At 44.7% G+C, this 26330-nt stretch overlaps 1 protein-coding gene across 3 annotated transcripts in view; it reads right to left on the minus strand.

Moving 5' to 3' along the window:
* Positions 1-5084: 5084 nt before the first annotated feature.
* Positions 5085-26330, minus strand: part of LOC131879456 (protein groucho-like) — a 41606-nt gene continuing 20360 nt past the window's right edge. For all 3 annotated transcript variants that reach the window (XM_059225787.1, XM_059225788.1, XM_059225789.1), the window contains 3 exons: positions 10852-11028; positions 7850-8256; positions 5085-7635 (listed from right to left, as the gene is read on the minus strand). In XM_059225787.1, the coding sequence (XP_059081770.1) occupies positions 6654-7635; positions 7850-8256; positions 10852-11028 (1566 nt within the window). In that variant the 3' untranslated portion in view covers positions 5085-6653. The remainder of the gene's footprint in view (positions 7636-7849; positions 8257-10851; positions 11029-26330) is intronic.

A 26330-nucleotide genomic window follows, 5' to 3' on the forward strand; every position in this document is an offset into this window, starting at 1 on the left:
GCTAGCATTCATATATATAAGTATAAAAACAAAGCGAAAGGGGCTCACATAAACATCACCACCTTATCATGATGGGAGGGGAAAAAGCTCGTGAAAATGGTGCTTTTATCCAAACAATTCAATGTCTGGATTGATGCATGCCTGATGAATACCAGGGGAGTAGACACTTCAGAAATCAGCATTCCTGACCCGAGGGAAGTGCCCCGAAGAATCGGTGGTGGTGAAGGTGGGGGGGGTACTGTTGTATTATACTTGTGTGTAGTATGTGGGGGATACATTTGCGGTTGTTTTTCATGGCAATGCTCATGGTTCAATAGGTGTGCAAGAGGGCAATGCCGTCACGTCAGTCAGGCCTTTGAACTGAGGTATGGCGCGGAAGGCGTTGATGATTGCGGTATTTACGAAGTCACGTTTCTTCATGAAGCCATTCATTTATTTGCTCATTGAAGACACCACCATCGTTTGAAGCACAATCCATGCAATGAGGTAACTAACTTAACTAATAAGGCTCATCCTGTCTGAGAAGCAACCAACACACACAAACACGCAGCATCGCACTCGCTCGCTCATTCGCTGATTCGCTCACAAAATACGAGCTGTTCAGTGCATGTACAGACACTTAAGAAGCCAGCAGATGAACCAGTCAGTTCCGTCCAATGGAACAAAACGGAGACAACCTTTTGTAGGAGAGGAAGACAAGCGCTTCTGGAAACGGAAATTCTTCAACGTAGCAACTATCTCCAGTCACAATGCGAAATAATGTTGTCGTTTTTGATCAATCAGAACAGATTGAAGGGTCTCTCCAATTGACTCAAATTTGGTTCCCTTTCCTTGGGTTTAGATCTATATGAACGTAGAATAAAAAGAGAGAGATATCAATTCAGAAGGAGTTGATCCACATGAAATAGAATGACCTGGCTAATTTTAAACATAAAGGTCCTTGTTTGTTGCAGCCCATCGTATGATATTGTAAAGGAAAAGTTGTGGTTTCCATTCATGTAGTCTTCCCCGGAACCGTCAGCCTCTTTTTCGCTGCTTCTCATTCACCAGATCTTTTTGCCCAACCCTTCATCATCATGAATTCATTTAATTCTTCCACAAAGGGATTCAAGCAAAAAAACGCCTCGGTTTGATGACTAGTCAATTCTGGTCTGAAAACAAGCCAGACCAAGCCAAGCAGCAAGCCAAGCCACCGACGCACCTAGTGCTTAGATATCTGTGTACCGACGTCAGTACGTACGAGTACCTAAGTAGGACCATCTAGATAGGGTGGTACGTAGCTCGTTGGCTAACTCACTTGGCTTCACGATTCGAATCATCATCCCTTCAATTGATATATCGTTAGCCGATCAAAGTTAGATTAGAAACATTCCATCGATTCGAATCTGTTGCTTGAAGTTTGATCGAGGTCAGAGGGCCGAGACACGGTAGGAGCTAATCTTGGGTGAGCGGAATCAGGTATGTCATACCAATGCCGAATTCGATCGGCTCACTTCATCAAGAACCCGGATGGCCTGATCTAGTTTCGAGCATCGAATCTATGAATGATTTCAAGCGTTGAGAGGAACACTGCTGCATGAAAAGAGAGAAAGAGAGAAAGAGCACGAAGGTGGGCGACGAGAACGTGATTTCGATGAAATGCTGATTATAATCTTGATTTCACGCCTGTTTGCTAAATGCAGAGATTTAGACCACATAAACCTGTAAAAATGGCGCTTTCCTCGAGTCATCTCCGGAATAGATAGAGGCATACCCGCTAGACACTCACCTATGTTGGTATACTCAAGACACAAAAACGAGAGAATAACTCGGAAACCTGCAATAAAACCGAGGAATCCTTTGTGAAGAAGAAGTGAAAAAGTTTCATCACTGTCCCAATTCCTTAAGTGCGAATGGGTGGATGGAAAAAGAACAAGGAACCGAGGAAGAAGTAGCACAATCCAGGAACTTCAATGAAAATAAAAAGAAAGCCAGTTGCAGAAGACGTATACATTACCTACCAAGACAGAGAACGGAGAGAGGAAAATTTCAGCTCCAAAGAGTTTGTGGATGTTGCAGCCATTTTGGAACAGTTTTAAGAGGGTTAGAAACCTGGCTTTGGGGGTTCTTTCGCTCGCTCTTGCCAAAGCTAGGTTTTACAGTAGGAAGGGGAAATTGTTCCAATCTCGTTCCATCTTGGGTTCCAAGACAATAAATCTTTCACGCTCAACCAATTTTCTTGGTGGAAATGGAAAGACATCAAGTTTTAGTCGTTGGAACATCACTGAGAAGATAAGAGGCAGGAGGAACCAATTCTTCCCAGTCTTAGATGCTTTCCAAATATCAGCTATATTTCATACGGTATTCAGTTCCATTTCTTCTTTCTAGTGACCTGGCACGAGGAATCGAACAGAGAAAAAACTAATATCTTATTCTCCAACTGGCGTCAAGGTGGCCAGAGAGGATTGTCGATATTTTGGCAGTGTTTCCAAGATGGAAAGGTGAAGGAGCGCAGAGGGGCTGTACGGAACTCAAGTTGGTTGGAATAACTTTCTGAGCCAAATTTCTCCAACAAATGGGCGGTAAACAGAAAATCTCCAACAAACAGTTTTGCTCCTAATTCTGCGCGCCGTTCATGACCAAACTTGGATTATCTTCACCAACGTTTGTCAATATCACGGTACAATAAATTGGAGCAAGATACAACCTGGAAAGAGATAGATGCAGTTGAAAATATGAGTTGATCTATCATTTTTGTCATATGGACTTGAATCAGGAGTTCATTCGAAATTGATGATAACCCCGCTTTTTGTTAACAGTATTATCATTATTATTATTATTATTGGCGAGGTTTGACAATTCGGCATTGGTCGATTTGTCTTTTGCACTTTGGCCGTTCTCTTTTGGAGTTTACTTTGACGAAATTTGAGAAAATGGGCAAGTTTAATTTAAATTCATGAGTTTAAAGTCATTACATCTTGTGAGGGGATTCTCGAGGGCACATAAAAAGGAGTCTTTCACGTTTCGCCACGCGCCGGAAAATGGGATGTTCCCAGTTCTCACTTTTGAAACAGGGATCAAAGGGCTTTGGAGATAACCCTGCGATGCGGTACCTTCTTCTTGAGGCTGCCAGCCAAACATGTCATCAATTCTGAAATAGATTGTCCCATATTCCGGCGAAGAGATGTGGAGCCATGATATACCAACCAAGAACAGATGATCCCAATTTTTATCGCGCAAAAGGAGATTGGACTCGATCGTTAGTTTCAAGAGAAATGAATGTTGTTCTTTGGGATCGATTGATGTTTTCTAATCCAGTTACCGCTCAAACAAAGCATCCCACAAATGTCTTAAGGCCAGGGTAAGAGAACGGCTTGGATGAATCTCCGATAGCTGCTTCATTGGATCCAAATCTAGAGTTATCCTTGGTTTTGGTTTCCATCGAGCTAAGAAGGCAACTTGATGGAATGGAATCCTTTGTGCCAGAATATATTTTTTCCTCTCATTTCAAACAAGATAAATTATTTTGAAAGCTGGAGAGAACAGAGAGAATTGTGGAGGGGAATTTTCCCTGTGGAGGAAAAACGCACTCCCAGAGGTGGATGGAACAACATGGAACAGGTTTAGTGAACTCCCTCCTCCTCTCTTCACCTTTTCAATATCCTTTCTTTCTATCTCAAAGGAAAGGGGAATAAAAGAGTTGCGCCTCGCTCCCGAGTTTCTTGAGTCGCTCCATGAATCTATCTTGTCGTGTACTTGGGGAAACTTCTGTTTGAAGGTCCCAAATGATGTATGGATGCATTCGTACTCGGAATCTAGTGACGTCTGAATGAAAAGGAATCCCAATTATTTCTCAATGATCCAAATCGTTTCCAGTCACCTTGAAGTAACTCAAGTATCATCAAGGATAAGCTCGTCATTCGACCGTCTCATAATTAAGTTTACACTTCTGGTGAGAAGTTCGCGCTACACAGTGCACAAGTAGGGGGGGGGGACATGACCCACTCAAACCAGCCTCGGAATACGTAAGTATCAATTCCCGGCAATTGCGAGAGACATTGACATTGAACCTCGACTTTTATCACTTGCTTGTCATCGCCTCCATCTTTTGTGTTCACAGCTGCTTTGTAGCCAGTGATGAGGATTGTTTTTCCAAGTGAACGGATATCCTTTCAGCAAATCTTTCAATCCATCCTCATGCCCTTGCCCAGATTTACTGCCCATACTTGAACGACGTCAGGGTTTGTTTCTCTTTCCTCCTCCTTTTTCCTCTGATCTTCCCGGACTTGAGAAACTCGGCGGCCTCTTCTCATTCTTTGGTGCGCAGAATAGTTCATATGCCGATAAACGAAAGTACTTGAAGAAGGACTCGTGTGGCTATTTCTGCCGCCGACTCGCTCTTCTCAATCAATGAGCAGGGCCGATCGTGTTCCTACTTTGGTCTCGACTTGGACCGTGCCAGGTCCAGTGCTATCGAGTTTTCCCTTCTCGAGCTTTATTCATCCCACTTCATGAAAGTTTCCTTAGCCTTAGTAACATTTGGGCTGGGAGATGATGTGGGACGAGGAAGAGCCAGCCAGTAGAAGGAATAAAGAGGAAGAGAGGAAACAAGGAGAGAAGAAAGAAGGAAAGGAGGAAGGAAGAGGAACAGAAGCGGCAGGACTAGCAACAGCAGCAGCAGCAATAACTCCGAGACTTTGAGACCGTTAACGCCACTTTCTTGTTCAAACACAGATTTCTCAGTTCGTTTCGTCGTCTGTTGTTTGAGAGTAGTAAACATAAACACGAGCAGCATTTGCTCAAAGTCTCCAAGAGCAAACAAGCGAACTCGGGAATCAGCTCTGAGCACCACATGCAGCACACGAGGTGAAAAGAGGGCAAAGAGAGAGAAACAAAGATACGAGACGAGAAAAATTCACACAATTCCACTAAATTGCACATGACTGTTCAGTGTGTTGATAGAAGGAGCACTCTTCTTCTCTCTCTCTCGGCATCTGGCTTCGCTATATTTCAAGAAGGTGTTCGCCAAAGTTGACACACACACACGCTAACAACAAACGGTCGTCAGAATGAGACGGACGAATTTGAAGAAAGAGCCTGCGCACTAGCATTGAAGAACATTTATTCAACATTGATGATGCTTTAGTAGAATATCGAAACGAAACATTGTGGTAAGGTTCATAAATTGTGATAGCGGTTTGATCAACTGTATTGTTACTATCATTATCTGTATTATCTTCATCTTCGCCATCTTCGTCTTTGTCGTCTTCGTGGTGAGGCATCATTGAGCCATCCTCAATTCATACATCATACATCGTGTTTACATTCGCTCTAGTGAGTAGTAGTATCATTTAGGTCTAATGTTGGTAACACAAGAGCAAGGGGAAAGAAAAGGGATGACAATGGAGGAGGGGGAGGGCGGGTAGGCGAAGATTGGCCTTTGCCACCAAATATATATTTACAATAAATACACTTTTTTGAACTCACACACGCACATTTGTTTTCTAGATCCACTGGCGCACAAAAGCCACAGTCTCAGCGTTGATTTCTAAGAAATATCAATTGTCTCTTTATCAATAATTATGCCGCATAACATTTTTTCCTCCAAGGCTCTGGATTAATGCCTTCAGCTTCTTGATGCTGCAAGCAATTCTGGTTGATGGGGTCTTGGTAGTCGCCATACTACAAGTAGCGACTGTACTGCAAATAATGGTTAAAACAGTCGACATGATGGCTAGCTGACAAACACTTTTTGCTTTGCTTCTATGGTGCACATTCGTTCAATCGTCTAGAATGAGGCGGCGGTGCTCATTGCGGCTGTTATTGGGAACTCACATCTTCCAAATGCTTCCAGCCCAACACACATTCTGTCAGCGAGCGACACGTGAATTTTTGTTGAGAAATCCTGTGTGAAATCATCAAATCTTTCTAGGCATGGCGGTTACCCCATTGCGGTTGGCACTGAACTACAACAATCAAAGGTGATCTTGAACAACGATGGGATTGAGGCTAATAAACACGATGCGGAGAAGTGCAATTATCATGACAATGTCACCGCAAATGACACAAAATGTCGGTTACACAGCTCTATCTGGTGTTGTGATGAGGAGCATGTGGGCTCTATTCGCAGTGGGTGAGTGAGGGAGAGCTTGTATATGTGCACTTGGCCACCACAATGACATGAATGACGACTGTAAAGTGTACATGTATGAGTAAGCGAGTTATGCTTACAAATCGAAGTCGGGAGAACTCAATCGTCGTCGTCGTCGTCATCATCATCATCATCATAATCATTATCATCTCCTTCTTCTTCTTCTTCCTCTATTATGTTTGGGTCTCATTCATGTTGACACTTTTAGCGCTCTTGTTTACTCTCCTCAGCTCTCAATCTAGCGTGGAGAGGGGTTGTGGTAATTGTGGTCGGGAGAAACTCAAGTTTGTTCTGACAATAGACATAAATATGTCATTTACAGACAACACAATCGAGCCACAGAATCTGCCAAGAGCCCGTACTAGGCCGGATTGGTTCATGAAAATCCACGTCATCTTGACCTTTATGGTATTGCACCAGTGTTCGTAGAAAACAGGTCGACTAAAGCTGACGTCTCAAGCGCAGATCTTCTTCATCAGCATTCATATTATCATTAGTGTTTCTTTCCTCATCTTCGTTATCCTCAATACATGATCTCGTAGACGGTGGCCTTCTTGTCGCCCGAGCCAGTCACGATATATTTGTCGTCGGAAGAAATGTCTACACTTAACACAGATGAGGATTCATTGGACTGAAAGATGGAGGCTCCGTAGGGAGTGCGCCAGGCATTGAGGAGGTTATCTTTCCCCGTGGAAACGAACCACTTGCCGCAGTTGGCAAACTTCAGCGACAGCACACAGCTCTCATGCAGATGAAGTTGGTATTTATCGGGTTGCGAGCAATGCAACACTTCCACGTTCGAGCTCTCCATGCCCACAGCCAGCCAATCACCCGTGGGACAATAGCCTAAGCAGAAGATCTGTGACGAGAAGTCGTGCTGCTGGAGTTGTCGGCCTTCACGGAGATCCCAGGCTCGGACCGTGTTATCCAGTCCACCTGTCCATAACTTTGTGCCATCGGCGGAAATGTCGATGCAACTAGCCCCGTCCGTATGGCCTTGGAACTGCCGCACCAGGGTCTGGTTATGCAGATCCCACACGCCTATGTTACCATCACTACAACAACTGAAACACACTTTCGAGTCGGGGCTGATGGCCAAGGCATAACACGCGGGTGCACTGGAGGTCAGCTCCGACTTGATGCGGGGGGTGGGAGAAGCCAAATCCCAAATCGACAGGGTACTAGCCTCTCCACCCACGACGAGTGTCCGCCCATCGGGTAACAACTTGATCGATCGGATGTAATTATCTTTCTGGAGACATTCCAGCTGGGACACGGGATTCTTGCTTCCCGGATGACTGATGTCCCAAACTTTGACACAGCCCTTTCCGCCCGTGTAAACATATTTGGTGGGATTACTCATGGTCACTGCGCAGACCACGTCCCCATGTGGTAAAGTGTTGATTTGTCGAGCAAGTCGAGGGATTCCAGGTCCCATGAGAGCATCTGCGGGAAATGGGACAGGCCGACGCTCACTGTCAGCGTTGACATGGAAGGAGTACGCCCTGCAAGAGAGAAGGGGAGCCATGGAATTGATAGAGCAACTGTTCATGTAAAAAGAAGAAGGAGATTAGTAGCCCAAGACAAGACAGAGAGGGAGAGAGAGAGAGAAAGAAAGAAAGAGAGACAGAAAAAGAGGCATGGACACAGAAATAACGAGAACAGGGAAAAGTAGGAGCGCATCTCCGACGACCCACGAATCTGGGTGGGTGTACTTACGGTTTGCCAGCGGGAGGTAGACCCATTTGGGGCCTCATAGCAGTATGGGGATCAAAAGGAGGTCTGTAGCCATTCTCCGCATTGAATGGAGGCACTCCGGGGCCCAGCGGAGGTCCACCTGGAAAGCCAGGAAGGTTAAAAGGAGCCCCTGGCATGCCTGGCTTCATGGGACCGTTTCCCGCCGCCCCAGCTCCGTTGGGCGTGCTGGGTTTGGGAGTGGGGGGCTTGTTTCCGTCCTCCGACTTCTTGCTGTGACCGAGTGCTGGTGTTGATGAGGCCGAAGATCGTCCACTCCTTGGACTAATAGGCTCCTTCTTTGCGTGATTGGAGTCTCCATTTTCCTTGGGTGAGGTTCGATTTAGGCCGTTTTGTAATGGGGAAGACCCGCCACCGCCGCCACCATTGGTCTGCAAGAGACAAAGGAACCAATAAATTTGAGATGGGCCAATTCCCATTCGCCTGCTCCTTTCGGCTTTATGGTATAGCCCTTCTTTCGTTTCCATTCTTTCCTATCTCGACATGCTTCAGCTTATTTAGGTCCACGAGATGATAACATCAGTCGTTTAGCGGAATTGCAAGCCGCGGCTTCAAGTGAGCGATAATAAGGCAAGAAGGAGAGGAAAAAAAAAGAAGAAATCACCGCGACATTTCTTTGCCATTTATCATTCTTATCTGTGATACCCTCCATGTTCTAAGGTCATGCCCCTCTGGGCACCCCTTTGGCGAACATTACTCCACTTGCCAATCCAAGACACAAAAGTGCGGTCGACGACTCATGATAAGATGCCTCTCGGTCGGTGAACTAGGCCTACCTTTGGTTAGAAATTGGACCTCTGCTTCTTATTCAGAGATAGCATGTACATACGCACTCATACATTGCCCTTCTACTATTAGTGCTTTTTCGAGCAGTTAGACTTTGGGGCACTGCGAACTTTATTCAAGTGAGGGAAGTGAACTCGTTCGTTGAATCTTAGATAATCATCGCTTAATCTCAAGTGCTCAAGTATTTGTACCTTATCCATATTTTCTCCTTCATTTCATGACAAAAGACCGTTTTCACTTCACGGCTCGGAGCTCCTTGTTCCTTCATCACGATAAGAAGGCACTTAGCTCAAATGCGTAAATAAATTCACTTATTAGATTTTGCTCCACCACGACATTGGCTAAAAACACGGCGCCAATGGCAACTGCCCACGAACTTACTTCCAAAGCTGCGAGCATGGCCATAATTTCACCTCCACCTTCTCATTTTAAGCAAAGTAATTAACTTCAGGTCCAGCTCTTCACTAATCCACATTAACAAACTACCAATGAAGCAGAGCAAGCGTATGGAGAGAGCAAGGCAGCGACTTGGACTTGGACTAGAAGTAAGTGTAGGAGTCGCTGCAGTCGTCTTAATGAAAGCGAATCTCGGCCGAGCCAAAAGCCAGGTCATTTGTTGTCTCAATTATGAATTCCCCCCCTCTTTTTGCCCAAATCTATTAAGCCGCAAGCTTGGCATGCATTGGGGTCATTGCAGATAACAGTTTCACTCGCCATTACGAAGACATTGCCAATGGTTGGAGTTGGTTTAAAGCTTCTTTTCTGCTGATCCCTTTAAACGCGCAATTTTGTTGCAATGGGCCAAGTTTGTACGATAGGCGGAGCGAGCGGGGAATGAGACACACGCAAACGCACCCACATACTGTACACATTAAGTTTCCGACACTATTTCTCCCCCTTGCTCCCAGATGGCACATCGCCTTTCTGGTATAGGGAGTTTGCTTCAAGAGTAGCAATGTAACACCACTCTGCTGTACTTCTGCTACTTTGAGGAGGAGGAAGTTTTCTAAACAATGCGGCAAGCCTGGTTGCTCTTTTTCTGCTAGAGGAGAAGGCCCAAAAATGGAAATGGCCCTATCAGCCACTCGTGGTTGTTATTGTTTCGCGCTAGGCGATAAAAGCGGGATGGACCATTCTTTTCCACACCCAAACCACTCTATAATTTGTTTCAATCTCGACGCGCTCTCTCGAGAAAATCAAAGAGCAGATGAACTCAACTCTTTTGCGGCCCATGTTTGCCGTAGGACAATGTATGAGGCATCAAAAAAGGACCTCAAGCGTTACTTCTAATGCCAAACTCATTGTCCGATTACTTCCAGGCGAAGAAGGTCGCCGAAGGTGAAAGAAGCATTATGCCAGATTTCTGGTCTTCTGGAAATGCACTTGAATGCTATTGATTCTCACTGGTGGGCCGTGAGCTTGCTTTTGAGCTTCTGCTAGTTGTGTGTACGGTGGAGCCTACGAGTGTGGCTCTCAAAAGTCATCCTTTTTGACTTTTGAAAAGGTCCTTCTCCCAGGCAACCGCAGCCGTGAGCGCCTCAACCACCTAGGGCTACCCCAAAATGCAATGCACCCGGCCATGCAATGCGTGTCGTATTGAGAGATGCCTATCCGCCACTTGCCATGGTTTACAATTTGTGCAATTTCAGCTCCTCTGGCCCTTTTCCTTCTCTTTCTTTCTCTTTTTTCCTTCGCAGTTCCTTCCTTCCGGCCTCTACTTGCTTTCTTGGCCATTCTGGGCTGAATCTATCACAAAGTACACTAACATTATTTGCAGCCCTCTTTCCATATCTTTTCAAATCCCAGATGCAACAATAACAACAACAACAACTGCAAAGTTTTCCCAGAAATGTGCAGCACTGCCACCAATCAAATCTTCTCCATCCCTGAACGACCAGCTACGTAGTAGTACGTATACCGTATAGAGCCACGAACGAGTGCGTAAAGGATGCACTTGCAATTGAAATACCCTACATGGTCGGTTGCATCGTCCCTTTTTCAGAACCAGAAGGGTTCCCAATGGTCTTGGGGACTAGATTGAAGATTCATTGCTTTCATGAGCACCAATCAAACAAGATTACTTGACTAAGAAATAAAAGTAATGTTGAACTTCATTTCAGAACTAGCCAAGCAGCGAATCAATGATTGTACGTTAACTAAAACCACTTCAAAGATATTACCTCCTCCTTTTTCATCTTTTTCGAATCTGTGGGTCCATTACTACCCGATGAAGGCGACGAAGGGCGTCGATGAGCTGCCGATGAGGCGTGTCCACCCTCAGTGCTGGCTTGGGAGGCGGATCCGGGGCTTTTGCCTCGATCATTGGAAACATGTCGCGAGGGACTCAATGACCGTCTCTGTGGGGAGAGAGAGAGACAAAGAAGAAACCAAAATTAGTATGTTAATATTCACTTGATGAGAACTATTCCGTTGGGAATGCAGCCATGATTGTAGAATCAAGAAAACTATCTCACAGTGTGCCTTTCTACCTCGCTCTATCTTTCTTTCTTTTCCCCATTTTTCATGTTGTAATGTTGGCCCTGATGACCAAAGTAACCCAAGCAAAGAACCCAGCAGACGGAACCACAAGCAAAAATGAGAAAATTACACGGTTCCTTTGTTCTATGCTCGCTTCCAAATTCTCTGGTCTCTGCCAGGAATGCCAAACTGGAGGAGGGCGTCCGCCGACTGGCTTGCACTGGGAACGGGAATGGGGGCAACCCTGTCCCCGAAATGGTCCTTTTTGTGTAATGGGACACTGAGGAAGGGAGACCGAACATCCTTCATTTCGGGCCATCTCAAAAAGAGACAAAAAGCCATAAAAAATTCAGGGATGATGCCGCCATATTGGATTTATGTGTCCCCTACCAACACGCACACACACACACACACATTCATAAAAGAAAGGCTGGCTAGTTTTCCTTCTTTCTTTCTTTCGTGTTGAGGCTGCTTGCTCTTCGTGCCTGAACGTCTTCACTTCTGGTGGAAATGTACGTAACAACAGAAACAAACAACCCAGTCATCAACATACTGTGTATGAAATGCATGGCAAATTAACCTCGTTGGCAAACAAATGCAATTGCCTCTACCCACGACCAAATGAGTGGAAGAAACGAAGAACGAAAGAAAGAAACACCAAGCCGGAGAACGAGATGTCTGTTCGTTGTTCCATTTGTGCGTGTGAAGTCTTTTTTTCTTCCTCCAAGCTCATCATGACAGACCGTCGTTTTGAAACGAAGCAACGGACGTCGTCTCACCACCCAGAACAAGGGAACAAGGGAGGGAGTGAAGAAGCCCGCCTAATTGGTTATGTCTCAACATTACTTATACTTTTTTCGAAAAAGGGACTCGCAGTTCTTCCCATTTCAAGAGAGGAGAAGGAGGGAGCCTATCATCCACACGAGTTCGTAGCTACATTACCAAGGCCCTCCTCCCCCAACTCTGCTTTGGTTTCCTTCAACAACCACTACTAGAGTGGTAGTGTGGTAGTGGTAGTGATAAGACTCGGTGTGAGCGTAACTAATGCTAGTTGGCTGGTGGGTTGGATGGGTTGCTTGGCAGTGGTTTTGGTTTAGCACTTGGCAGTCCTGCTTAACACCAGCAATTTGCTTGAGCGTTGTATAATAGGCGGCATTGTCAGAAAATTGTTACTATTATGGCTTATTTGAAGTCTAGCCGCCCTTACAATCATATTGCTACACGGTCTGCTTTCCACCACCTTAGACAGGACTCACACACGCACACACGCACATAACTCGAGATTGAAGACTCGTCAGGGGCCCACTGACCCACAAAGAAAGAAGCTCCTCTCGTTGGCCTGGTTTTTGACTCGATAAATGCTAATTCCTGGGTCTGATCGACTTATTCATCCTTCAGACACAATATGATTCAACTGAAAAGAGAAGAGCCTAATTTGGTGCTTATCTCCAGCTCATGAAACGGACTACTAAGGAAATATTTGGGCCTTGCTAATAAACAGGGAACTTGAAGACCCTGAAATCACTGTTTGAGAGAAGGAAAACCAGGGCTCAGGTTTCTATCAAATAGTAGATTTTTATGCGAGGATAAGATCTGACAGTCCTGCCCTCTGAGTAAGTCTCTCTGTGAAAGTGTCAGAAGTTTCAAATGATCTTGAGCCCACACTTCCAAGTGTGTATGTGCATGTGTTATAAACCCACAAGAAGCTGTCAAGATCTGTATTCTAGATAGGCCACTTGGGCCACAGATACTAGCGTTTTTTCCTCGCGGCTTGGCACCAATTAAGCCCACCAATTGTTTTTCGAACCACAGATTTCTTGTGAAATGCAACCAATTCGGACTCTCAGCTGCTACATATACGTAGGTACATACGAACGAATATAAACTGGCTGCCAGGACCTTCACTCGGTTTGGCCAGCAAAAAGAAAATCCACGCCAAGATGTTCGTTGTCAATTCTTGGTGGATTCGGGATGAAGGAGGGACTCAGGAGCAAGGTGGGTGAAACGAGTGGGTGGATTCAATCATCATCATCATCGTCATCATTATGATCATCATCACCATGACGAGAGAGATCATGATTTAACTTGAAAGAGACCCGCCCCAAAAATGGCCTTTTTACATTCAGAGCCCATATCACCTTGCCTTGAATCTTGTTAAGAAAAAGATAGAAGGCGAGACGAGAATTAAAGCCTGTCCATAAAAATGGTTCTTTGATAAGTGAACCATTTCAGGTTATGGTAGGTGATAAAAATGATGCGAGTGAGGTGGGTGACGTCGCTTCTCGCCACTCACCTCTCGCCACTCGCCTCTCGCCACCCGCCTTTATTCTCTCTTCTCTCCCTCCTGTCTCCTTCAAATGGTAGATGACGATGAATACAAATCAGATCACATCCCACTTCATTCAGCTTTGGGCGTTCCAAACGATTTGGAATGCCAATTCACAACTCAGATGGACTCCATTCTAAAACTCACCGCCTATCATTACAATTGTGTTTTCTAATCAAAAAAACCGTCCGTATTCATGCATGAGCTCTCAAGATTGCTATTCATGATTTCAGCCCATCCAAGGCCAAAGGAAGGGTGGGCTCACTCAAACACTTACTCATTCACCGACTGGCTCATTTAAATAGCCCAGCCCGTGGCAGTCCAGTTTTCATTGAGATGGTGTCATGTCCCAATAAAAATGCATGCACCATAACTCGTGAATTGACCGAGTTGTTTGGCCCTCAATCAAACACGAAAAGAATCAATTCCACCGAAGAACCCAGGGTTTTGTGATTGCGTGGGCCAAGAGTTTTGGATGCATCAGTTATAGTGCCATTAATTCTGGACCCTTTATGGTCAGGGTCTTCACGGTTCCTTCACGAAGAATTGGTCGTCGTTCCTAAATCGAGTCTGCACGTATGTATCTCCTCCCGTCAGATTTGGCTGTACTTTGTCGCTACTGACCGACTGTTTGCTCAACCAACTAACCAACCTGGTGGAAGTTCAATAGGAAAGACAATCGGACGTGTAAAGATGGATGGACGGATGCCCGCTTGATGGCCGATCCTTCATCTTGATCCTTTTGACAGCTCTTCAAGTCAAAGGGGGTGGTTTGGTGGTTGGGTGTCTTTTTACAAGAACAGTGACGAGTGTACGAACACACATAAATATTTGATGGGCTAATAAGCGGGGAGAAGCAAACTGTTTGTTAGCCCGGCCACTTTGTACATACTAGTATAGCCATTGTGGCTATGAAACAGCAATTTGGACACATTAGACATGTCAAAAGGGATGGGACAAAGGAATTAAGTTGAAAAATGAGCCTTTCGCAGAGTCAGGCAAGCAGGCAGTGTGGCCCCGGTCATTTTCTCACTCAGTCACATATCAAAATCGATTATGACAACTGAACAGCATGTTCGAGTGAAGAGTGTTATTAGCGGAAAAAAAAGAGACTGAGGGAGGAGTAACAGGTCCGGCACAGATGTAGAAAGGCGACAGTTTCTGTCTGTGGGTGGCAAATGGGACGGCTCCAAAGCGATATGATGAAAGCTAGCACTCTATGATTAGAGCGGCTTGAGAAAACAAATAATAATCTGCCTTCTTTTTTTCTCCTCCTTTTCTTTTCCCTCCTTCGTTCTCATTGGGATTTGTTTGTGTTAAAACAAGCGATGGACTGGAACCCCCAACCAAATAGGCTAAAGTGTGCATGAGACACATACGAGCTCACATGTTGTCTGGAGATATTTTTTAAGCACTATCAATGTCTGTTTCCCAAGTGACATTGATACATTTATATGGTGCTAGTCACGGCTCTGACGAGTACAATGAAACACGCTAATGTCCGTGTTAAATATTAGCAGCCCTATCAAATCAGGCGCAACATATGTGTGTGTATTCAGAAAATTGCAAATGAGACCATGTCATAACTCATGACTTATATCTTTCGGGTTCATTAATGGGCATCATTCGGTCCCGCTTGGGCCATTCGTCCTAGTGGAGCTCTCTGAACTTGGCAGTGTGCACTTTGCATCATATAAACACACCCGCACACACACACACAGCGTATATTGAGAGCCATAAAAAGGGATTTGATGCATTGGCTTGGTGAATGCTTTGTCCCAATAAATCACCTCATTCTCCCCTCTGCATGTGTGCCAAGCACACAACTTGTAAATACACGGCCAAACGGACTTAGCCAGTTAGTTAGTCAGTTAGTCAGGCAGGCAGGCAGCTTTGTCGCTTGGAAAACGGTCCGAACAGGAATGAAGGAGACTCCATAACAAGAGTGATGATGCATGTGGAAACATTTATTTTTGCAATGGATTTGAAATCTGACATTATCTGGAATCATGGGAAAGCCCGTGGTGTGCCACGGTGCCTGCCAGTATACTCTCAGATTTCATTTGAAGGTGCAACCCAATTCTGGCTAAACCTCAAGCCAAGAAACCACCGCGCTGTTCCTTCACTCCTTCATTGGGTGACTCAGCTAAGCTTGAGCTGAAGCAAGTGCAAGGAAGCAAGCACTCGTGTATTCTTTGTTCTGAGTAAACACCATAAGACACATTTGAGAAGTGGAAGAAGCAATTGTTTAGTCGATGGGACTCTCTCGTGATTCAAGTGATTAAGACGACGACGACGACGACGACGACGACGACGACGACGACAACGACAACGAAAACCAAGACCAACAAAATTGGCAACCAGCTATCCCAGGCAAGCCCTTGAAACCAAAAAAAGGCGGGAGGAAGGCAGTGGTGGAAAGGAAATTCGAATTTTCTGCCAGGGTCCTAATCAAATGAACGGGGCAATGTTGGCATGAAAGACGGCCGCCCCCCTTCCCTCGGTTGGCAGTCAGGAAACATTAAGATAAACGAAATGCTTTGGTGCGAAACTGAGAAAGCCAAGGATAAAATATGAATAGGTAAACCCAACGGCCACATCTGGCAACACATCAGGTGTGATTATATACTACAACTTGGCACAAATTGTGGGCCCGACGTCGCACGCGGACATAAAACATTTTGACACGAGTGGTCTTAATTGAAATAAATGCCGGATGGCCCTGGCCAGCCAACAATTAAATGAGTCTAAGCCAATTATTGCCCGACAAGACCGCGAACGATTTGTCTTGGTTATGACCAGAAAAAGCAATCCGACGTTGGCCTCGAAGGTTTTCAGGTTCTTGACACGCAATCTCAACTTCCCCAGAGAAAAAGAAGCCCCGAGGATCATCGAGTAGATCCGAGATGGAAAAAACCTTGCATCGAGACGTCTCATTCGTCTCGAGATGTGTGATGAACTCCAGATATTTTTGCCCTTCGTTTCACGTGGTCAGCAGCACTCTGACGATGTACGAGTACCCAGTCGGGTAGATTATGAGGATGTGGGGTATTTTTTCGTTCCTAATTGTTCGCAACCTTGTTGAAGGCGACCAGGAAAAACTCCACGAATGTTCAATCCACCAACGAGTGAGCTAGTTGCCTGGCCTTTGGGTACAGAATGGGGCTACAAAGAAGGAAATTAGGGGCCCAACAACTGATCACAATCTCATACAACTTTACTCCAAAGATGGCTTGAAGCCAAGTCACTTCTGGTTGAGTGGCAGATAATCCCCAACCCAAGGACCAACGCAACCACACAACCCACACCTTAAGCTTCTCGCGATGAATTATCATTATTCTGCCTCGAACTCGCTCAAGTTGAGTGTGAGTGAGACGCCCGAGTGTCAAGAGATTGAGCAGGTATTGGTGATGGTGGTGTTGGTGCTGGAGGAGCAGGAGGTGGAGAAGTGTTCAAATCTGCGTACTACCTACTACTACTACTACTACTTCTACAAGTAGTACTACTACTACTACTATTGCTGCTCCTACTAGTACTATCATCATGCATGATCTTTGCCTTGTAACTTTGACACCTCGTTGGCCTCATGTCAAAAAACTGGAAATCAGCCCAAACATGCTGGCCTCTCTTCCGAGGAGGATGATTGAAAATCCCTCGCTCAACTCTGACTCTGCAGATCTGACTTTGACTCGCTGAGACTCTTGGCGTAGAGCGCTCCTGTTTGAGAGATCTGCTTGTGGGATCAGTCTCCATTAAGTCTTGAACATGAGCATTTACTCGTACCACGAGGGGCCAAGAACTAGCCCGTGTAAAGATGTGTTTGTATAATTGGCCAAGTTTTAGGGGCATTTTTTGAGGGATTAGCTGGACAACCTCACCTAATCCCTTCATCCATCCAGTTATACTACAGAACGTCAACTAGACAGAAACCCGAATCTCTTTCGAAGGTATTTTTTTGCGTGCAGCCTCTTCCCAAGGATTAAGAAGCGAGGATCCATGAAGTTCCAATGATCTCTTCCTTGGTCCACGTACAGCAACAAATAACTGCCAAAACTAATTTGGGCAACGAACAACAACACACACTCAGAAGGACAGTTATTGAGCGTTTTTCACGCAAACAAGTTGTTGCCCTGCTCGTAATAGCACAGCATTTAGCAAATTATGCCTTTCAACTCATATGAATACATATTACAGTACAAGGAAGGGCGAATTAGGAAATTATTTGTTGCCAAAAAACACAGTCAAGGCGACCGATTGCATGCACGAGTTCCTTCACTATTGCGGCCTTTCACTCTCCAACAATGGCGAATTCGGAAATCTGGCGGGAACCCATCAACTCAATTGACAGTTGATCAACGGCATTACATCAGGCATCGAAGTTCCCGTGATGTCACTCTCCAGACTTTGTGTTCTGTAGTTCTGTGCCGATTTGTGCCGTCTTTGTCCCTTGTGCATGAGAGACGAACGTGTTGGAGAGATTGCATGCACGTTAAAAATTATTTGAATTCAATTTTGTTTTCACACACACACACACACTCTCACTACAGAAAGGCACACATGCTTATTCATTTGGCTTCTCGGCAACTCGGAAGCACTTAATTCCAAATTATAGGGACATGAAATGAAACTCTCCATTATTACGCAAGCAGCGAAGGCTGACAGTGAGCTTTCGCATTGACCAAAAAATGTCAGGGAAAGAACAAGCAAATTTGAAGCGGAATCATACGAACTTTAAAGGGTTTTGGAATAGAATGTGAAGGGAATCTATTTTCGTTTAGAACCATTGTAATCGACTTTCGCTAGAGTGGGCTCGGGTCCGTGAGGTTGTTTCAAGGCGGACAAAAATGGCCCGATGAAAAATGGTGTCGCCCAGAGGAGTCTCGGAACCAGATTTGGTCATGTTAAACACATGACTGAGGTACAAATCAATTGGGTTCGACTCATTTTATCTGAGTTAGCACACACATTAGATTTTAATGATTTTCGAGCCAAAATTCTCGGCTATCTTTGGTCGGAATCGCAACCTCAGCCATAATCTGAGAAGTGGGCACTCAAAAAGCACTTCCAAGCGATTTTTCAACCCCAACATGATCTGGACCTCTAATCACAACCACATCGTACTGTATGAATAATTGGTCAACTTAAACAATACCAAGGTCCACAGAATGAATATATGCTCATTATAAGTAAATGCGTTACATATTTTCTGTTTTGAAATAAATGTTCTACTCAGATAAGTCTTAAGAAGTCTCGATAAATGAATGAGCCCAATCATTAAATTGAGAGATTTGGCAAAGGGCCGACTCTTTGTATTGATAGATTGTGGTCGCTCCTGCCCTTCCCCTATCTCCTAACTCGGTTTAGGATGTGAGTGAGTGAGTGAGTGAGAGAGTGAGTGCAAGTGGCTATCAAGTACAACATGACCAGGATTCAAACAAACGCGAATGGCTGAACTGCCAATGGTCGTTGAACGTTCCTCATGACAAGAACTTGTTTTGGGACCATCAAGATAGACATGGGCCGAAGAGCGAACAATCCAGTAACTTGTCACAACCGACTGCCTTTGATCTGTTCATTTTGAAACCGGATCAATGCTCAAGCACTAAACATAATGTCCTAATTGTGACTCGGTATTTGAATAAAGCTTAACACACGTGTCAAGTTAAATGCACATCCGTTTTATATTTTCAGTTTGGATTAGTGAGGGGGACAAATAGGCTAACAGGTTTCATTTCTTTTGTTCGAGTGCATTAAATCCAGTACAGGTTTCCTATCCGGAGAGAGAGGAGAGAAAGGGATGGGACAATAAACCACCAGCCTTACTAAATTTATTGATGGTCCGCTTAGATTCCGTATATAGAGTAAATGAACTGAGCTAAAGCACTTGCATCAAAACTAATTCATCGACAAATGTGTGACAATACACTTCTCTTTTAGGTGGTAAGGTTTAAAAATTAGAATTCTGAGCAGATTTTTTATTTTATTTTACAGATTATTTAGTCACTTCAGTATGTAATTTACGCATATCTCGGATGAAGGCACAAATGGCCTTTGGTTTTTTCCCTCACAGCATGACTTCAGTTCGATCAGACTTTCATCTAAGATGACATAATATGAATAACTAGAATTTTTTCAATTGTGCATTTCTTCCAATGATTGGATGTCTCAATTAAAAAAACCTGGCTTTGTCTAGTAACTTGAATCATCCGCAGGTACATACATTAAATGCGATTCCGATCTGAAAGATCGATAAGGGAGCTTGAAACCAGCCAGCGTCGTGATCGCATTTGGAAGTAGTTGACTGGTTATCAGCTCACCTTTTCTCAGCCTAATGGGTCCGTCTCATTTGATTTGAGTCACGAAATCTAATGTATAGATAATAACACGGCTGTGCGCCTGATCTAATGCTATCTTGTCAGTGGAAAAACACTATAATTTGCCTTCTTGATGGTTTGGAACAGCCAGAAACCGAACCACCAATAGACGTTAACCAACCAAGGCCATAATGAGAAAAAAGAACCCGAGACAAACGTGAGTGTTGTAGATCGGAGTGCGGTGTTGTTTTAATATTGCTTTTTGCGGTTTTCTTCGAGTCATTCTCGTATTGGTGTTCATGCTCGTCCACCTGATTGCGGTGGTTAAGAACACTACCTACAAGTGGAACTATTATCATTATTGTTATTATTATTAGCTCTACGTAGAAGCACAGAGTAGTAACTGGATTGGAGGCAACGCGCAATATCATCAAAGCGACGATTCTTCCCTCAACTACCAACTAACACGGCTGAAGGCTCGTTCATAATACGTTTGTTGTGGTGGGAGTGGGACATGGGAAGAGCTTCAGCGGCAGCAGCAACAACAACAACAACAACAACAACACCGGGATTTCCTCCGCCTTGGCATTGGTAAACCGCAAAACGACCGAAAATAATATGACAGATGACTTGGAAAATATCAACTGGAACATGGTTCGCGTCGTCTATGGTGGCTCTTAAGGCTTGAGCACTACTGTATACCTAATACCAAGCGGAAGAAAGAAACGGCAAAAAAAGGAATCCGCCATTATTGCAGAAAAAAATGATCCCAACGCCTGACGGTGCAATTTTGAAACCCATGCATGGTGGGTGCTATAACTTTTTCTGCTTCTAGTGCCTGATCCTTTGATGATCTGTTTGCCTTGGATGGATGGTGGAAATGAACCTCTAACCCGTGAGTATAAGAACACTTAGATCAAGAATGAAAGCGCATAAAATAATGCCAACAAAGGGTTATAAACATGATTGATTTTACGATGGGAACGTTCACCGCATGAGTGTTTTTTTTCCTGTGGCCATTTGAAATATCGATCAATCCATCGATCGATAGGAGAACGAAAGAGATTTACAGCCTCAGGTTCTTCGGACGACTGGAAACCAAAGTTCTTACGTTCCTTTTTACAAATATGACTCCTTCACTCAGTCATGACAATACCAGCCAAATGAAAATGGTGTGTCATCATGGCATTTGTCATTCATTAGGAGAAAGCTCCACGATGATATTTTTTTATAAGATGATGATGATGATGATTATGAAGGCTAGGATTAGTCCAAGAATGTCTGGTATTTTAATAGAACCCACTAAAGACGGCTTGGGGTCATCAATATGCATTTCGAGTCGTTTAGCGGCCGAAATATCGAGCATTTCGGTTCATTAGTTCACGAGAAGCCTCAACGAACATTTTTTGTGGGTCAAAAAAGACCAAAATGTCCAAAAAGAAAGAGCTGCAACGGCGAACAAAGGAGGGCAAAAACATCCAGCAGTTCAACTAATTTGACCAAACCGAACAATCACGAGATCGAGAGTTACGTTTTCTTTTCATGTGTGGTCAGTCGAGACTTTATGACGAGTTTCAAGTTTTCTCGGTCATTGCAGGTCAAGTTTGTCAGAAAACAAATGGGCCAAGAGATCAAAAGCTGAAACCTTCAGTGCCAAATGCCAAGCCGATACGGAAGATAGACAAGTCAGACAACATGAAGCATTTAAGGTCCTACCAGGATCTGATTTTATTCAATCCAATCAATCTCTTAAGATCTTTGGTCAAAGATAGAGAGAGAGAAGTAGAGGAGGCAAGAAAGAAAGAGTGACAGCCAAGCCAGACTGGGTGCCCAAATTTGGAGGCATCATTGATTGGAAGTTTTTTGAACCGCCCCCGGATTTCACAATATTAGGTTGTCTAATGTCCAACCGGAGACGTCTCTACAATAATTCATGATCCTCGTTCTCGTTCTCTATTTTTTCATCAGATCAGTTTAGCCTTCCAGGACAACGCCATCTGCTGGAACAAAGACCCAAATTTGGCGCCCCTCCCTCCTCCCCCTTTAGTTTAGAGTGATCGAAATCCACCATGTTATCCAATACTTTCATGGCTGAAAGCATCGTTCCAAGTACGAGCTTCAGAAGTTCTTGGCAAGAGACGGAAAAAATGAAGGATCTGTCATAAAAAAAAGAGAGAAAATCCCAATGTGAAGGATTCCTTGGCCTCGCTTTTGAGAATGTCCTCCAAGTTGGCTCTGACACATCCGGCGGACTCACATGATGGCTAAACGAATGAGGCGGAGTTTTTCTTCCTCAGATCTTAAGGCTCCCCCTCAACTAGGTACAGTTTAACTGGTACGGACTGTAGGTCGTCCGTCCCGTAGGAGTGGCTGGAACCCAATCTAGCTCGGACGAAGCGGCTGATCTGTGAAATTGAAAGACATTTAAAGATAACGACCCTTTTCCCGCCAAATCGAGTGCTGCTCGCAGATTTTATGGCTTCGAAAAAATTCGTCCACAGACCTTTGGAATTGGGAGATAGGAGGAGAGGCCGGAAAGATGAAATGGGGAAGGGGAAAGTAATTTCAAGCACCTCGTTGGTGTTCTATCGCTTTTTCCCTCAAGATGAAAAAACGAGGGATAGTCTTCTAAAAATCCATTTCGGAGGGCTCAAGAAAACGAGATTATCATTCAAAAGGGCGAAAGATCGTTCGTTCTTTCGTTCTCTCCTAGAGAAGCCAAGACAAGACAAGAGAGAGAGAAGAGACAGGATCCTACAATGTGCAACTAACTGGCTCGGACATCTGCAGTAGCATAGCAGGCCCAACGAAGAAGTTCGATCCTGGTTTCTTTTTGCTCATTTCTTCTTCAACGAGGGACGAGAAGAAGCAAGCGATGGGGAAAAAGTCGCGAAATGGGGAGAAAACTTGGATGGACTTTTATACCCACAACTGTTTTCTAACTCGGTTCAAAAGTGGAAGAAAGAAGGGGGGAAAACTTTCTTTGCGGGCTGGGAGAGGGTTACTCCGTCCACTCATTCACTCACTCGTTCACCCGTCCATCCTTCCATCCATCCACCCACCTATCCAAGAAGAAGTAGAAGAACTAAACGAGACTCAGGGTCGTCACTTCCTTCCGGTTTCCCTTCTTTCTCTACCTTTCTTCTTCTTCTCCTCCTCCTTTCCTCTGTTTATGTGTTGGTGTCTCCTGAAACATTTCATTTGACACTTGGAGGCCAGGAGGGAAATCATTGATTAAGGAACAGCCGCCGCATAAACACCCACGGGGTCCTCATCGAAGCAATAAGCCCTCCTCTGATTAAATCAGGTCATTTCATGGCGACAATTACCCTGATGTCACTCGAAAACATCCAAGCTCCCCCGCATGTACGTATTAACACCCAAGAGGGCATTATCTCGAGAGACACACCCTTCCCTCCTCTAATTCTTTTGTCTCTGACACCACCTTCATCCATCCATTCTTCCATTCACCCTTGCTCGTGGTTGATGCACACGCACACACACACACACACTTGCACACTCTAAGTAGCTCATCTTTCGTTGGGACTAGTTCCGTTGGGATACTCTCTCCTGCTGTGTGTAGAGCACTGACCACGAGAAAACTCACACCCACACACAAGTTTCGAAAGATGGAAGTGGAGAGAAGAAGAGAACAAACGATAAGAAGGTCCAACTTGCGAAGGGAGGAACTAATGATCTTGTGTGCCTGTGAAACTGCTTGGACATTAATTAGAAGAGCTTTCGAGAGGGAGGACGAGGAGAAGGAGTAAGAAACCCGAAAGGGCCAGATATCTATCTATCGGCAAATCACCAGGATTTTGCTACACTACGATTTCTAATTTCTAGCCCATAGAAAAAAGGCGTCTCGTCTCGGCTCTGGAAGGTGATCCGAAATCAGATCAGACCCTTAACGGCCTCACTTTTAGGATGACCATAAAAATCTGGCACCTGTCTCACAATCGGTGAGACAATAGAGCTCGACTTCACCGCACCCAATACCTAGCTAATGAGAAGCAATGAAGACCCTTCGTTTCGGACGATATATGAGCATCCACTGAGGTCGACATCTCAAGCCAATCCGCGATTCTGAAGCGTCAGAAAAAGTACAAAAAGGCCAATTTCATCACGGTGCTCTCTCGCGCCGCTCTTGACAAAAAATGCGCTCTTATCGGTGGCAGTCAATTGAAGGGTCCGACTTTAGCGTCACCACAAATCATTGATCGATTCGTACAAATACAAAGGTTCAGTAAAGCCCTCTGCTAGTACGTTAGTGAGGTTAACACCACTGCACGTCGTCTTGGTTGAACAGCCAGATTTGTAATTCAGCATTCAACACTACCGAGCCAATAGCCTGAGCCCTCAGCTTACTCACAATCTTAGGCATGGCTGCAGAGTCGTCTCTTCCATATTTATGCAATTTTCCCCGAGGATAAGTCGATTAGATTGAAGGATGACGATATCTCTTCTATTCTAATGGGAATGGCCATCTTTGGACAACGATGATGAGACGAAGTGATAAATTACATATTTTCACCTAAGCTATGATTATCAATCCATTTGAATTTCATTACGATCTGAGGTGGCCATGTGGGTATGCTAGCTAGCTAGCATTCTCATCACCTCGGTTATGTGTGTTGTGTGGGTCGATAGGAGCAAGAGCAGGAGCAGGAGCAGCATCAACAATAACAACAACAGCTCGGCCACTGGAATTTGGTATGCTCCTCTCGTCCTAAGCATCACACACTACATACACACATACACATACGAATACACTCACGCGCCTAACTCATATCATCTGATAAAGATTCATAATGAATTTGAGGGCTGCTGATTTTGATCTCTCGTTCTTCCTCGTTTAGGCGTGATCCGTCTGAGAAAGGCCAACCTCCTCCCCTCTACTACTCCAACAACAACAACAACATCAAAAATGACAACAACAACAACGCGGACGATGATCCTCCGGCCATGCGGTAAAAACATGTTCAATGCGATTGCCCATTTGACTGCTTATCTTTTCGAACTGATTCCATGCCTTAGTGCCGGATAGTGACGAGGTCCACGGGGTGTTCACTGGGAAATGTGCTGTCAAAATACAAATGAAGGCTGTCGGTATTTTACTCGCTTTCAAGGAATATTGACGCACAATAAATAGACAAACACCAATCTACGATAGTGATCTAAAGAGCTGGTTTTCTCCACCATTAATTTTTCAAGAAGAATTTCAATGGTTATCTGTATGCCTGGTAGATATGCCCCCCCTCTCCTCTCCTCTTCTCTCTCTCTCTCTCTCCCCATTCATCGGTGTGAGTGGTCTTAAATGTGGGTAACTTGCCGTATTGATAGCAGACGGGAGTAGGCAGTAGCATGTAGTTTCGAGTATCTCGTTCAATTAAAATTCTTGCTCTCCAGCAAAGAAAATGAAAAACTAGAGCTCCTGTAAAGTCTCCTCGAGCGAGCGAGGACTCACGGCGAAGTGAGTGGAAATCGTCGCGGCCATGGTCCACATTCCATTTCTAAGCCCCCAACAAGACAATCATCATGGGGCAATATCTTTTCATTTCATCGAATGCCGTACACTCACTCAGCGGGATGGATTCGAAACCGATCAGATTAGTTTATCACTGATTGAGACACATAAATTACCACTCACTTTGAAATGCTGGCCCGAGCTGTGTACTAGAATGAGATTCCGTCCGCCCCGTTCAGACAATTCTCCAAATCATTTACTTTCATCGCACCAGGGGTCCAGTTAACGCATGCTGAGGCTAATATCCCGCATTCGCCATTCACCATTATTTGAACCGACTCCATCCAAGTTGGAGATGCCTCGCAGCAGACAGAGCACCTACTAGTGCGTACTACCTACAAAGATGGACTACATAGGCTGACACCACAGACACCGCTGAAGCAGCTACCCCTGTCAAGCTAGCAGCGGGTGCATCAATTCAAGAAACAGTAACGAGGAACACTAGAAGAAACTACCAATAGCACTATTGGTCCACGACGGCGACGACGAGAGCCATTCCTCCTCCTCCTCCTCCTCCTCCTCCTAGCTCGAGAACCATGCCCATCAAACGGAATGTCCATACACTTGGCACATCATGAATGTAGAGTCGATTGAGTTGAAAACGTGCAAGGGAAGGCAAAAAGGAGTAGGTTCTAAATTTCGAAGGGCCATGATCTAGCTCCAAATCGTCGTCATCGCCATCATCATATTCATATTTGTGTCTATGTCGTCGCTGTCGCGGTTCTGCTCATACATTTGAGGTGAAGAGGTTCGTCTTCTTCAAGAATGGCTATGGAATTCTGAAGACACAAACTGGAGAAGAAATGGAATATATGATGAGCCAAGTAACTCACGTCTACTTTTTTTGGCGAGTTTGCACCGTACATCCTATATACGTACAGTATGTGTGACTTCTTTTCTTTCGCTTGTTTCGTCGACACAGTGGCATTGCTCATAATCATACTGAGACAAGAAGAAAGGAGAGAAATGGTTCCTCTTGATGTGGCACAGCAGGAGATGTACACATAATATATT

The sequence above is a fragment of the Tigriopus californicus genome, chromosome 4, assembly GCF_007210705.1.
Source record: "Tigriopus californicus strain San Diego chromosome 4, Tcal_SD_v2.1, whole genome shotgun sequence".
NCBI lineage: Eukaryota > Metazoa > Arthropoda > Copepoda > Harpacticoida > Harpacticidae > Tigriopus > Tigriopus californicus.